Source organism: Gracilinanus agilis, chromosome 5 (assembly GCF_016433145.1).
Source record: "Gracilinanus agilis isolate LMUSP501 chromosome 5, AgileGrace, whole genome shotgun sequence".
Lineage (NCBI taxonomy): Eukaryota > Metazoa > Chordata > Mammalia > Didelphimorphia > Didelphidae > Gracilinanus > Gracilinanus agilis.
This window is the reverse complement of record NC_058134.1, coordinates 109,240,403-109,253,503: the sequence shown is the minus strand read 5'-3', so window position 1 is coordinate 109,253,503 and position 13,101 is coordinate 109,240,403. Positions and strand designations below refer to the sequence as shown.

Below are 13,101 nucleotides of genomic sequence, written 5' to 3'. Positions count from 1 at the left end.
TTAATGTCCCAATTTTGCCACATCCCCTCCAACATTCATTACTCTCCCCTTCTTTCATTTTAGCCAATCTGCTAGGTGTGAGGTGATACCTCAGAGTTGTTTTGATTGGCATTTCTCTAATTACATTCTAATGATTTTTGATGTTGTTTTATGTGATGAGATGGGGCTAAAGGTGATCTGTGAGGTCTTTTGCCCTAAAGAAAGAAAGGATTCTTAGACTGAAGGGTTTAAGATCCACCCGCTTCCCTCCTGACTAAAGCGGGGGGGGGGGGTGTCGGTGATCTGGGCCCCCCAGCAGTCAGGAGCCCCCCTTGTTGTCGCCTGCAGGCTCTGTAATAAGCTTTGCTTTTCCCTACAGCTTCAGGTGTCCAACCTGCTGTCCAGCGTCTTTAAGCTCCTGATGACCCACAAGGTGAGCAGGACCTCGGCTAGGCAGGCGGGGGGCAGCCAGGGCTCAGGGATGGGCGATCTTTAGCTTAGGTGAAAAGGAAAGCCTTTGTGGGAGGAGGAGGGGAGGGAAAGAGCATGAATCATGTAACCATGGAAACAATTTTCTTAATAAATTAAAAAAGAAAAAGGAAAAGGAAAGCCTAAAAGCAATGTATAAGTATGTGCACGGGTAGGAGCTGCATGTGTAGGGATGGACAGACGGGCCTCGGGGCAGCCCCGTTCCTGCCCTGGAGACTGGGACGCCGATCGCTCCAGCATCTCTGCTGAGAAAACCAACTGGACACAGCATCAGAAGATGAGCCTCAGGTCAGAAGGGCCTGGTGTGAACTGAATGAACCACTGCAGCAGCAAACACACGCCCGTGTATGATGGGCCTGGAGTCACGGAGATGCTTCTTAGCTGGGTGACCCTGGGCAGGTCACTTACTCCTCTTTGCCTCCATTCCTCCCATGGGAGAAGGCTGCTGCCTTAGTCTTAGTTGGAAGGCTCTGGCCGCTCTCCCTCCTCCACGGGCTCCCAGAAGAGCCGCCTGGCCCTTGTCTGCCAGCCAGCCTGGTTCTCCAGCCTGCCGATCATGGCCAGACTGGACAGAGTTCTGGACCTAGACAGGGCAGCCTTTGGCAGTTTGGAGAGTCCGTAGGAAGCGGGGAAGTGGCTGAGCAGGCTGAGGGACGGGAATGCCGCCCGGTCCTGCCTGGGACAGCCGGTCTGAGAGCTCTGAAGGGGCTTCCTGCCTGCCCCTGCGTTTTCCCTGTGTGATGAATCAGACTCCTGGCAGCACCCACCAGGTCATTTTCCACCTAAGCCTCCCAGGGCAGAGAGGCTCTCCAGAAAGTCCCTCATCCCACAGCCTTTGTCTTTCCCCATGGACTCTTCCCAGCCAATTCTCTTCCCCCCAGCCTTCTGCCAGACACACGGAGCCCAGTGTATAGATCTGGTTCTGCTTTTGTTCTTCAAAAAAAAGTATTCTGAACTTAACACCAGATGTGAAAAGGACTTCTATACACACATAGTAGAAACAATGGCGAGGATCTACGGGAAGCTGCAGGCCACTATTATGGAGCATTTGCTTTGCCTTTCAAGTATGCAGTAAATTCACCCAATAATGTTAAAAGCCATCTTCCTTCAGTTCTGGGCATTAAAAAAAAAATCCTTCCATGAATGTCTGTCCTTCCTTTCTTCCTTTTTCTCTCTCTTTCCCTCTCTTTCTTCCTTCCTTTTTCTCTCTCCCTCTCTTTCTCTCTTCCTTCCTTTTTCTCTCTCTTCCTCCCTCCTTCCTTCCTTCCTTTTTTTCTCTCTCCCTCTCTTTCTCTCTTCCTTCCTTTTTTTCTCTCCCTCCCTCCTTCCCTCCTTCCTTCCTTCCTTCCTTTTTCTCTCCCTCCCTCCTTCCTTCCTTCCTTTCATTTCTTCACTGCCTCTACTTTCCATCCTCTCCTTTGAAAAAAGAAAACTGCGACCTTTGAAAGAAATCCCTCCATTTCCCTTTCATCTTCTCTAACTCTGTATTTAGGTAGCTTTGCACTGCTGGGAAGGAGGGAGTGCTTGCATGTGCTGGGTGGGGGGAGACTGCCCGAGGCCCCGCTGGGTGCCAGAGACCTCACGAGCCTCCTCTGCTTGCCATTGCAGGTCAAGCTCGAGAGTAACTTTGCCTCCATCATCTTCGCCATCATGGTGCTCGAGGGGCTCGGCCGCTCGCTGGATCCCAAACTGGATATCTTGGAGGCGGCCAAACCCTTCCTCATAAAGAGCTCGCCGCTTCCTGCGTGGCTGCAATGGTAGGGCAGGGGGCACCCAAGCCTCCCTGAAGGACGCAGACGTCCCATCCTCCTGCTTCTGATGGATTCCACGAAGGTGACGGTGGACTTTGAGACAGGACACAGCGCGCCGAGTACCATCAGCCAGAGCCCTGCTGTTGGGAGGAGGCAAGTGGAGAAGGAAGGATCCTCCCCTAACACACACACTCCTGGGCCTGGGCTCAAGGTCCATGGCAGCTAGATGGAAAAGCAAAGTCCTAGACTGGGCCTCAGGAGGGACTGGAGTACGAATCCTACCTCAGACCTGGCTGACCCTGTGCCATCTACTTCTCCCTCAGCCTCAGTTACCTCATCTGCAAAATGGGGATAACTCTATCTACCTCACAGGGGTGTTGTGAGGATCAAATGAGTTCAAACCCTAGAAGGGTAAACAGCCTCCCTACAAATCAGCTGAAACCATTATGTTATTTCCTAAATGGGGGCATCATTGTGGGAGACCACTTAGGGCCTTGGGAAGTGGCTCAGGGCTCAGAGAACTGCCCTTGAAGCCAGGGTGACCTGGAGGAAGTCTCCCTCTGACACGAGGGCCTGAAGTCAGAGATGACCTCAACCCATCCTAGCTGGGCCACCCTGGGCCAGTCACTTCCCCTGCCTGCTTTGCCTCTCTTTCCTCAACTGTAAATGGGGGCAATAAGAGCCTACCTCACAGAATTGTTGGGAAGATCCAGTGTCTGGCACAAAGAATAATTTTTTAAAAATCCTTACTTTCTGTTAGTAAGACAGAAAGGCAAGAGCTAGACAAACAGGTTAAATGCCTTGCCTGGGTCACCCAGCTAGGAAGTGTCTAAGGCCAAATTTGAACCCATGTCTTCCCAACTCCAGACGCTATATCCATTGTGCTGCCTGGCTGCCTCTATAATAAATTAAGGTATTCTTATCTCCCAATGGTCCCATAGTCTGCCTGCTCTTAAAGAAGATAAAGTAGAGGAATGAAGAGAAGCTGAGGCTGTTTGGGCTTGTTGAGAATTCATCTTTGGCACCTCTGAGCCTGTAAGCTCTGGGAAGGCAGGATTGACATGACCTAAACTTGTTTCAGTCCCAAAGGACAGATCTGTGGAATGAACTTTCCCCACTAGGTGAGAGAGCTGGGAGATCATGAGAACAGTCATGCATATTTAGACAAATGCTGCCCTTTTTACTTAGCTATTTTTCCTTGTTTCAAAAAAAGGGATGTATGTGTCTGTAGGAATAGGGGCTTTTGGAATATGACCTTGATTTAAAAAAACACCATATTGGTTCAAATATGGGCCATGCTTATTGCCCTACCCCCATTCCAATATATGGTTTGTATGAAACCTGCTTTGCAGTCTATTCTTAGATGTTCTTCCTAAGAGAACAATTAAGTTGACAGAGATGAAGTAAGGCAGAAAACATCTTTATCTGAATGAAAAGAAGTGTAAAATAAAACCTTTGCAGTAAATATTTTTATATGGTAATGGCAGATAATAATTTTTCCATTTTGTTTTGAATACCCTTTCCTCTTCCAAACCCCAGGTACTATGATCTGTCCTAGGGATTAAATCTAAGGACTCTTCCCCAGCCCCAAGCCATCCACTCTTCCACTGAATCCTTATCATTTCTAGGAGTTCTTTCCATCTGCCCTGTGCAAGAACCTTGTGGTGTTTCTCTCAATATTATGAGCTTTTGGAAAGCAGAGACTTCTCACTTTTCCTGTTTGCATCCAGCATTGTTCAGTACAGTGCTTGACACAAAAGCTTTTAACAAATGATTATTCACTCATTCATTCAATCAGTGAATACAGTTTGGTGCCTGTCATGCCCAGTCGTCCCTGGCCTCTCTGCCTTGAAGAGAGGTATATTTTAATTATCTGTGCAAAATAAGACTTTTATTTAGTTGGTTACATTTCCAACCCCTCTGATCTTGTTTGGTTCTTAGTGGGATGAAGACACGGTCTGCTTGACATGAGCTCATGAGCTCCTGCAGATCTTATGGCCGACATGGCTTTAGAGACCAGACCAGACAGACTGAAGTTGTTAGGCCTCTCTTACACTGAGCTGCCCTCAGGGGTGTGTTAGAAAGTGGTATGGAGTCAGGAAGACCTAGTTCCAAATACTGTTTCAGGCACTGTCTGAACCTGAGCCTCAGTTCCTTATGTGTAAAATGAAGTTCATAATAGTACTTGATGCTCTCTGGCTGCCCCATCTCCCAACTCCATGCTTTTTCTTCCTTTCTTTCTCCTTCACTTCTGCCTTAGAATCAATACTGTGTATGGTAAGGATTAGACAGTAGGGGTTAAGTGACTTGCCTAGGATCACACAGCTAGGCAGTGTCTGAGGCTAGATTTTAACCCCGAGCCTCCCATCTCCAGGCCTGGCTAGCTGCTGCTGGCTATTGCTGCTACTGCTAGACACTACGATTACTACTTCTACCTCCACTACTAGACTCGGTGATCCTTGAGCTTCCTTCCGGCTCTAGATCTTAAGACTACGAGACCCACAATTATTCTGTCAAAATCATCGAAAGTGCCAAGCTGGTAACGACTTTTATCTGTGTTTTGGCCAATTCAGTCTTTAATGCATGCTCCAGTAGTTTTAATTCATTGGGCAATAAAAGTTAAACTTTCTTATGGTTCTCCAACGCTAATCATACAGAACACCCCTGGTTTTGCTTTGGTACTCGGTTCTGAGAATCGCCGGACGCACTTTTCCCTGGCATGGGCGGGGAAACATTGCTAGGAGATTACTTACGCCTGCCCAGGACTAAACCACTATCGAGAGCCCAAGGACAGACAGGTTACTTCTCGCCCCCTGCGCGGCTGACCAGTACCTACCCAGAGGGGTTTCGCCGGGTTTCTTCAGGGGAAAAGACTCTCCTAGCAGAGCAGAGAGCCCTGCCTTTCCCCACGACATCCTGAACCCCATCTCCACACGAAGTGGGAGATATGGTTGGGTCCGAAGCTGGAAGAATCCATTTGCTTCTCTACGGGGCGAGAGGAAGACGCAGGTTCGAGAATGAAGAATTAGGGCTGCCTTCCCACGTCGCTGATGTAAAGCACTGCTAACTCCAGTTTAGCTTGTGAGATTGAAGGTCCCCAAAGCATCTCCCTTAAGGACTGCTGCTTCCCTCCCTCTTTCCACGCCGGGGGCGGGGCTTTTGGGGGCAGGACTCGGTGTAGCGTTGGGGAAGTGACGGCTGGAGAAGGGGCGAGGCTACGTCGCGACTGCTCCGGGGAGTCGGGGCTCCGGCTCTAAAGACTCCGGCGGTCATGTCGGCGTTGAGGAGGCTGAGGCCTTTCCTTCGCGAAGGAGGCCGACGCTTTCTGGAGGGTAGGAGCGAGCAGACGGCTGGACGGGTCACTGGAGGAGTTCGACAGTGAGTGTTGTCTAGTGGATTGAGAGGGTTTCATTCTGCTTCTGGGCCCGCGTTCACCTTGAAGGGCGCCTGGAGGGGACTACAAGTCCCAGGATGCTGAGCTGAAGCGCTCGCGGCATTATGGGACTCGGTTTCGGTGGGGAGGTAGTGATATGACCGCTCTGACTTTCCGCCCTTACCTCGTCCCGCCCGCGCGCTCCTCCCCTTCTACTCTTTTCTTACATCGCCAGCACTAAAAGGCACCTTCTGGATGACCGAGGCCAAAGCCTTCGTTTTAGAGAAAATAAGGAAACCGGGCCCAGAGAGAACATTTATTGAGCGCTTACTATGGGCGAGACCCTGTGCTCTTTCATTCATAAACCTGATTTAATAGCGCCTGCCAGAGATAAAGAATAGCAAAAGACAGGCACGGCCTTCACGGAGTTTATAATCTAATAGGGGAGACCACATGCAAAGCCACTGCAAACCATCTATTCAGGACCCATGGGCTATGATCTTGGAAAGAAAGCAGTAACGCTAAGGAGGATGGGACTTGATGGAAGCTCGGAGGAAGGGCACTCTAGGTGTGAGGGACAGCCAGTGAAAATGCCCTGGTTTTAAGTGATGGGCTGTCTTGCTCCAAGAATAGCAAGGCGGTCAGTGACATTGGTCCCAGAATATGTGGAGGGAAAAGAGGGACAGTTTATGAAAGGTTTTGAATGCCAAAAAGATTTTATAGTTGATCCTCTAGTTAATAGGAAATCACTCAAGTTTATTCAAGAGTCAGGATCATATGGTCAGCACTTTTTAGGAAGTTTTAGTAAGATTGGCAGCTGAATGGAGACCTGAAGAGTCTGGAGGCAGAGTGACTAATCAGAAGGCTTTTTTCATTGTTTAGGTACCAGAGTAGTATCAGAGGAGACAAGAGGGTCCTTAGGAATGGTGTCAGGAAGGAAAATCAAGCGGCTGGTGGCACCTTATTGGTTGTGGAAGGGTATGAGTGAAGTCTGGCATCTAGGTTATGAGTCTGGGTGACTGAAAGTATGATGGTACCCTTTATAGTAATAGGGGAGTTAGGAAGGGGGGAGGATTTGAGGAAGAGGAAAGTTCATTTTTAGACATGTGGAATTGAAGATATCTATGGGATGTCCAGTTTGAGGTGTCCAATAGGCAGCTGGAGATAGAAGTCTGCTGATTAGGCAAGAGGTTAGAGTTGGATAAGTAAATCTGATAATCATTAGTATAGAGATGATAACTGAAATCTTGGGAGCTGATGAGATCACAGGGGATCTTATTTAAAGTGCAAGTCACACTATGGCAATCCTCTACTTAGTAAACCCCAGTTGCTCTGTATGACCTCTTGGATCAAATATAAACTCTTCTTTTTGGCATTTAAAACTCCTCATTACCTAGCCCCAACCTGTTTTTTTTTGTGTTTTTTTTTCTCCTTTTCTTTTCTGGCTTTTTACACTTTGCGCTCCTTCAGGAGTACTAGGCATCTGTCAAATTGGCCTTCTTACCCTTTGTCCTAGTTTCAGGGCCTTTGCACTGGACACAAAGGCTGGAATTTACTTCTTTCGAACTACCTACGTCTTGGAATCCAAGGCTAAGATCAAGTCACTTTGTATACATTTTGTTCCAGTGCCAGGTACACAGTAAACATGCAGTACATTTTTGTTGGATTGAAATCCTATAGAACCAGGCTATCCTACCTCTTCTTTCTCTTGAGAGTATCAGTTTCAGCTGAGTTCTATAGTCAAGAAAGAATGTTTTCCAAACCAAAAAAAAGTTATTTTTCTTTGCCTTTCTGCTGCAAATATTTTGAAAAATATGTAAAATTTTAATAAGAGGAGTACAGGTTTGAGACTAGGCAGCTAGGTAAAGGAGCAAGCAACTTGCAACCCTTCATTTGTCCCTGCTTATCCTGTGTGACTCATGTCTTTCCAAAAGTCTGCCATAAGAAGTACATTCACCTTGCAGGAGGTCTTCCCCAGTTTCTGCTATACAGTTACTATTCACCAATGGCTCAGCTCATACCAAGGGTGCAGACTTATGAGCATCTGAATTTAATTCATTTCCAGCTTTCCATTTTTGTTGTTGTTCTGTCATGCTTGACTCTTTGTGACCCCACTTGGGATTTTCTTGGCAAAGATACTGGAATGGTTTGTCATTTCCTTTACCAGCTCAATTTATAGGTGAGGAAACTGAGGCCTAGGGTCACACTGCTTGAGTCTGAGGCTAGATTTTAACTCAAGAAGATGAGTCTTCCTGACTTTAGGCCTGGTCTCTATCTAGTGCCAACTAGCTGTTTTTCTCATCTCTGGCCGATACTTTAGCCACACTTCCGCAAATGGACTAAACTGAGAGACCTCAAACCTATCAATGAATTAAGGAGATATCTACCCTAGGCATGTGGAGACTTCCCTCAGCAGCAGAATGGGCAGATGAGAACAGTTTGCTCTAATAGCTGAAGCAGACGCTGTGGGGCACTTAGATATTGTTTAATTGTCAAATATAGCCAAGGTCATTCACTGCATCTTGGGCTATTGCCAGTTGTCCTGACTTGTCCTGCCATTGGACTCTGGAAGAGAGAGTGAGGCTGATGACTTTGTGCAACAACTCTGCCTCACCCAAATCCAATTCATGCAGAAGTCAAGATGTGATGTCATTGGACCTCTTTAAAAATGGACAAACTACAACAGTTACAATATATTATAATTTAACAAAATGAAAATAACTTTATTATAATTTATGTTTCACATTGCTATAGCCCTTTAAAATTTATAGAGCACTTTTGTATCTCATTTGATCTTTCCAACTCTGTGAGCTGTAGTTATGGCAGGCATTTTTGTGAGTTGAATTGGTAGTTGGAGATTTGTAATTCTGAAAAATCAGATGCATTGCTGTTGTGACTTGCACTTAAAAAAAGTTCTTTTTTGAATTTCAGTGGTGGAGGTGGTGTACACATTGAACCCCGCTACCGGAAGTTTCCATATCTGAAAAAATCTCAGGTGTTTAAAGCTGAGCTGTTAAGTGCTACAATGTGGTTTTGGATTCTCTGGCGTTTTTGGCATGACTCAGATGCTGTATTGGTAAGCTTTGGAATGTAATTTTTAAATTTGTGAGTATTGACATTCAAGAACTTTACTCTCCATTATGATTCATGATTTGTAGATGCCAACTCTCTTTCCACCATGAAGGTATAAATGCCATTCTGGTTCAGCCTGGTACTATCTGATGGGAGTACCAAGAGATACTGTGAGAGATCATGCTTGCCTTCTGGGACATTAGTTTCATAAGTTAGGGAAGAACCATCAGATATCCTAGCTTTTATTAACCCAGTCAATTGTGAGTCAGAAATCTATGACTTTCTCTGAACTGGAGATTCTTAATCTGGGATCTAAGGGATTTTGGGGGAGCCTTGAACTTGGGAAAAGAATATATATTTATTTTTACTAACCTCTAACTGAAACTTAGCATTTCCTTCAATTATTTAGAAACATTCTGAGAAAGGGTCTATAGACTTACCAGACTTGTCAAGGGTGTCCACAACACACACACACACACAAAAGACTTAAGAGCTGACCTAGACTCTTTTCAAATGAATTTACAATTTTAACTTATTGTAACTTTTTTTTTTTGGTGGAGGGGAGGTGTCAGAAGCCTCTATAAATTTGCTATTTTCTTTGAATTTAGAATAATAGGATCTTAGGATCATAGATTTAGAATTGAAAGAAACCTTAGAAGTCATGTAGACTAGCCCAGGTATAGCAAGTGGCAGAGCTGGGATTTGGAGCTCAGGCCTTTGGTTCTAAATTCAGTATTCTCCCCATCATGCCATACTATTTCCCATCTTGTCTAGAAAGATATCATGAATCATTTTTTAGCCTTTTGGCTGAGATTAAGTATAGAAAGATGTCATGAGAGGCTGTCAGATATCTTTATAAAATCCAGGAATACTAACTACATTTATGACATTTTCCTAATCTATCAATATAGTAACCCTATCAAAAAAGACAGTGAGGTTAGTTTGCTTTGACCCGTTCTTGATGAACTGATGTTTTATTGAGCACTGTTTCCTTTTCTAAATTCTCATAAACGTTCCTTTTTTATAATATATTCTAATAGTCTCGTACACTCAACATGCTTAGACTTTTGTTGGATCCTCAAAAAGTGGTATCAGAAACTGTTGTTAGGACCAATGAGAAATAGCCTCTGAATAAAGAGCCACAAAAGATTGGCTATGCCATGTGTACCTGTCCGGATCAATTAGGTTCTTTCATATAAGTAGAGCTTAAAGGTCAAGAGATACTAGAATACATTATCAAACTAATTGTTTTCCCCACTTTATGAACCATCCTAGCTAGAAGGTTAGAGAGATTGTCACAAATCACTGCATATAAGCCAGCTAAAAGGAAATTATTTAATTAGGAGTCATCTCCCATTTTGCTGTTTAAGAAGTCACTAATAGAGTTAGAATCATGTGAGAGGAATACCTGGCAGAGGATTGATCTCTGGCAAGTATAGTTTCAAAGTTAGTTTTTCTGCAGAAAATTTTAATTCAGTCTATAATTTGGGGCAATTTTTAAGGTCCTTTCCAACCCTTAAGATTCTGTGACTATGAGCTCCAAATAGGTGGCTTTTCATGAAACTTTCCATGTCTTATAAGTTTAAGCTTACCATCTCTTTTACACTTCAGTGGATTCCTTCTAGAATTCTGCTTTTTAGTGAACTAATTCATACTTAACATTTTTATACCCAACATGATTTCATAAACTTTTCTCATGTTACATCTTAGCTCCTGTCTTTGTGGACTGAAGAATTTTTCCTTTAGTCTGTCTCCCACTGAAGCCTGTCCATTCTCATATCATCTCAGTTTTTTTCTGTACTTTTGTCACCTCATGTTTCACTTTCTTGTGTTGTAGCAGGAAATAAGGTGTTTGGCTTAGATGATCTTTGAGATCCCCTTCAGATTTGATATTCTTTAATTTTCTTGTCCTTTTCTGGAGGAATGAATGAATTTCTGAAGCTCTTAGTTATCTGTAAAATATTGGGCTAAGCCCTAAGGATACGTGCAAAAAGGCAGTCTCTACTTTCAAAGACCTTGCATTCTAATGGAATCACATTCTGTGTACAAATGTACTGTGATTTTATATAAGAATAGGATAATATTTTCTGGCTAATACCTTTAAAAAATTTTTTTAATTGTTGTTGATGTGTTTTACTTTTTACATCATCTAAATTTTCTCCTGTATTTCTCTCCCTGCCATCTCTTAATAACAAAGATTGTTTTAAAAAAAATCAAAAGTAACCATTTCATCAAAAATATCTGCTGTTATTTGCAATATCCCACATTTGTGGACCCTTTAAAGAATAGTAGGATGAGGTATTTTCATATTTCTTTTTTTTTTTTTTTGCATTATTTATTGTTTTGTGGTTGTTCTCTCCATGGTTGTTGTCTTGTATGTTCTTCTTGCCCTGCTTATTTCACTTTGTATCAATTCATGCCTTCATGCTTCTGACTTGGGTGGCTTCATTTCTCTCAGTGAGGTGGGTCAGGCCGTGCCATCTACTTTTTTTTTTTTTTTAAACCCTTGTACTTCGGTGTATTGTCTCATAGGTGGAAGACTGGTAAGGGTGGGCAATGGGGGTCAAGTGACTTGCCCAGGGTCACACAGCTGGGAAGTGGCTGAGGCCGGGTTTGAACCTAGGACCTCCTGTCTCTAGGCCTGACTCTCACTCCACTGAGCTACCCAGCTGCCCCCATCTACTTTAAGTATAAGAAATCAAAGTACCACTGGTGACAGGAGAGGAGAAGAAAAAGTTTGGAATAATCACTATATTAGACAAGGAATTGATAAAGGTACAGTAAAAGGATTGTGGAACAGCATTGAAGTCCCAACTGATATTTTGTACAATGAATTTGTAGTGTCATAAAGACTGTCCTGTGGAAAATCCTAGCATAAAAGAGATTACTTAAAGATGGTGAGGTTGGCTTTATGTTCTTGTTTGTGAATGCCATTTTGCTGATTTGGCTTCTTGATTGAGAGCTGAGAGCCAAAGCCACTCAGAGGTCAGTCAAGCAATCCATCAGGAATAAACAGTTATGTGAAGAATGCATCTTGTTCAAATTGGATTGAATCTGTCAGTCTATGTATCTTGGATAACCTCTGCAGTTAGAGAGTAAGCTAGGTCCATCATTGAAGAAGAGTGTGCTAGATTGTGTTTGGGAAGTCATTTAGTCAATCTGTCTGCCCCTTACAAAGATGGAGAAGTTTAAAAAATTCAATCTGCAACCCAAAGCTGAACAGTCCATAAACAGAAGAAAGGTTAGGCATCAGAAAAGTTAAGCAGTGGGATTTGTTCATTGAGCATGATGGGGAGAGGGAGGAAGGAGGAATGGGAGAAAGAGTTGTAGCCATTGTTCGGGGGGTCATTATCAATTGGGGAGAAAATGCCATTTCTCACTTCTTTATGTTTGTTCATTTTAAAATTTGTTTTCTCCAGTTGAATGGATACTTGATTTTTTTTTAATTGTTCCCACCAGGGTCATTTTCCATATCCAGATCCTTCCAAATGGACAGATGAAGAATTGGGTATTCCCTTTGATGATGAAGACTTAGAGTAATGTCATCAGCACTACAAGTAGGTGCTGCCAAGCACCTCATTTCCCAGTAATTACAATTACCACTTAAATTTTAAAAAATGTTTAATTGATGTTTTCTTTTTCAACATCATTGTCATTTCACAATAAATAATACTTACTCTCCCCAGTAGATTTTTTATTTATAACAAATGAGTACAGTGAAGCAAAATGCTTGGCCACATCTGCAAATATATGCCTTGTTTCACACCCATAAAATACTACCTTTCTTCAGAGAGGTCAGAGGTATGTTTTACTGTCAGTCCTCCAAAGTCAGGATTAGACACTGCATTGATCAGAGTTCTGAAGTCTTTCCGTGTGGTTTTATATTATTATCATCATTTTGGAAAGTGTCTTCTTGGATCTGCTTTTTTTGCTCTATATTAGTTCATACAAGTCTTTCTCAGTTTCTCTGAATTGTTCAGTCTCTTATATTTCAGTAATCCATTACAATCATATAAAATGATTTGTTCAGCCACTTACCTATCAATGCACACTCATTTTTCTAGTTCTTTGCTATTTTATAACAAATGCTGCTATAAATATTTTTTTGTATGTAAGACCTTTTCCTCCTCCTTTGATGTCCTTGGGGTATATGCGTGGTATTGATATCACTGGGTTAAAGGATATGTACAATTTAATGACTTCTAGGAAATTTTTTGTAAGTAGTTTAGTGACTAAGAAATTTTCAAGAATTAACCAATTCACAGCTTCATCAATACAGTACTAATGTGCCAGTCTTCCTGCAACCTTTCTATCAGTTATTTTTATTTCTGCCAACCTTCCAGGTGATATCTCAGTTATTTTAACTTGCACGTATGTGTCTTATATTAGTAATTTGAAGGGCTCTGTTATAGATTTGTGATAGTTTGCATTTTTTTT

The 13,101-nt window shown here is 43.2% G+C and overlaps 2 protein-coding genes across 2 annotated transcripts in view; both read left to right on the top strand.

The window, feature by feature from the left end:
- ADCK2 (aarF domain containing kinase 2) overlaps nt 1-2,897 on the top strand; it is an 11,135-nt gene extending 8,238 nt beyond the window's left edge. Inside the window, exons 4-5 of the mRNA XM_044679007.1 lie at nt 260-412; nt 2,077-2,897. Coding sequence (XP_044534942.1) covers nt 260-412; nt 2,077-2,229 — 306 coding nt within the window. The 3' untranslated portion in view covers nt 2,230-2,897. The remainder of the gene's footprint in view (nt 1-259; nt 413-2,076) is intronic.
- A 2,523-nt stretch (nt 2,898-5,420) lies between these two features.
- Nucleotides 5,421-12,345, top strand: NDUFB2 (NADH:ubiquinone oxidoreductase subunit B2). The gene is made up of 3 exons (XM_044679952.1): nt 5,421-5,597; nt 8,524-8,668; nt 12,124-12,345. The coding sequence occupies exons 1-3, from the start codon at nt 5,491-5,493 to the stop codon at nt 12,202-12,204; spliced, it is 333 nt and encodes a 110-aa protein (XP_044535887.1). The 5' UTR covers nt 5,421-5,490; the 3' UTR covers nt 12,205-12,345.
- The last annotated feature ends 756 nt before the right edge of the window (nt 12,346-13,101 follow it).

Bases quoted from the DNA above. Each gene is read 5' to 3' on its own strand.
- NDUFB2 (XM_044679952.1), top strand. From the start codon at position 5,491: ATGTCGGCGTTGAGGAGGCTGAGGCCTTTCCTTCGCGAAGGAGGCCGA. The intron at 5,598-8,523 runs GTGAGTGTTGTC...TTTGAATTTCAG, and splicing joins GTCACTGGAGGAGTTCGACA to TGGTGGAGGTGGTGTACACA. The intron at 8,669-12,123 runs GTAAGCTTTGGA...TGTTCCCACCAG, and splicing joins ATGACTCAGATGCTGTATTG to GGTCATTTTCCATATCCAGA.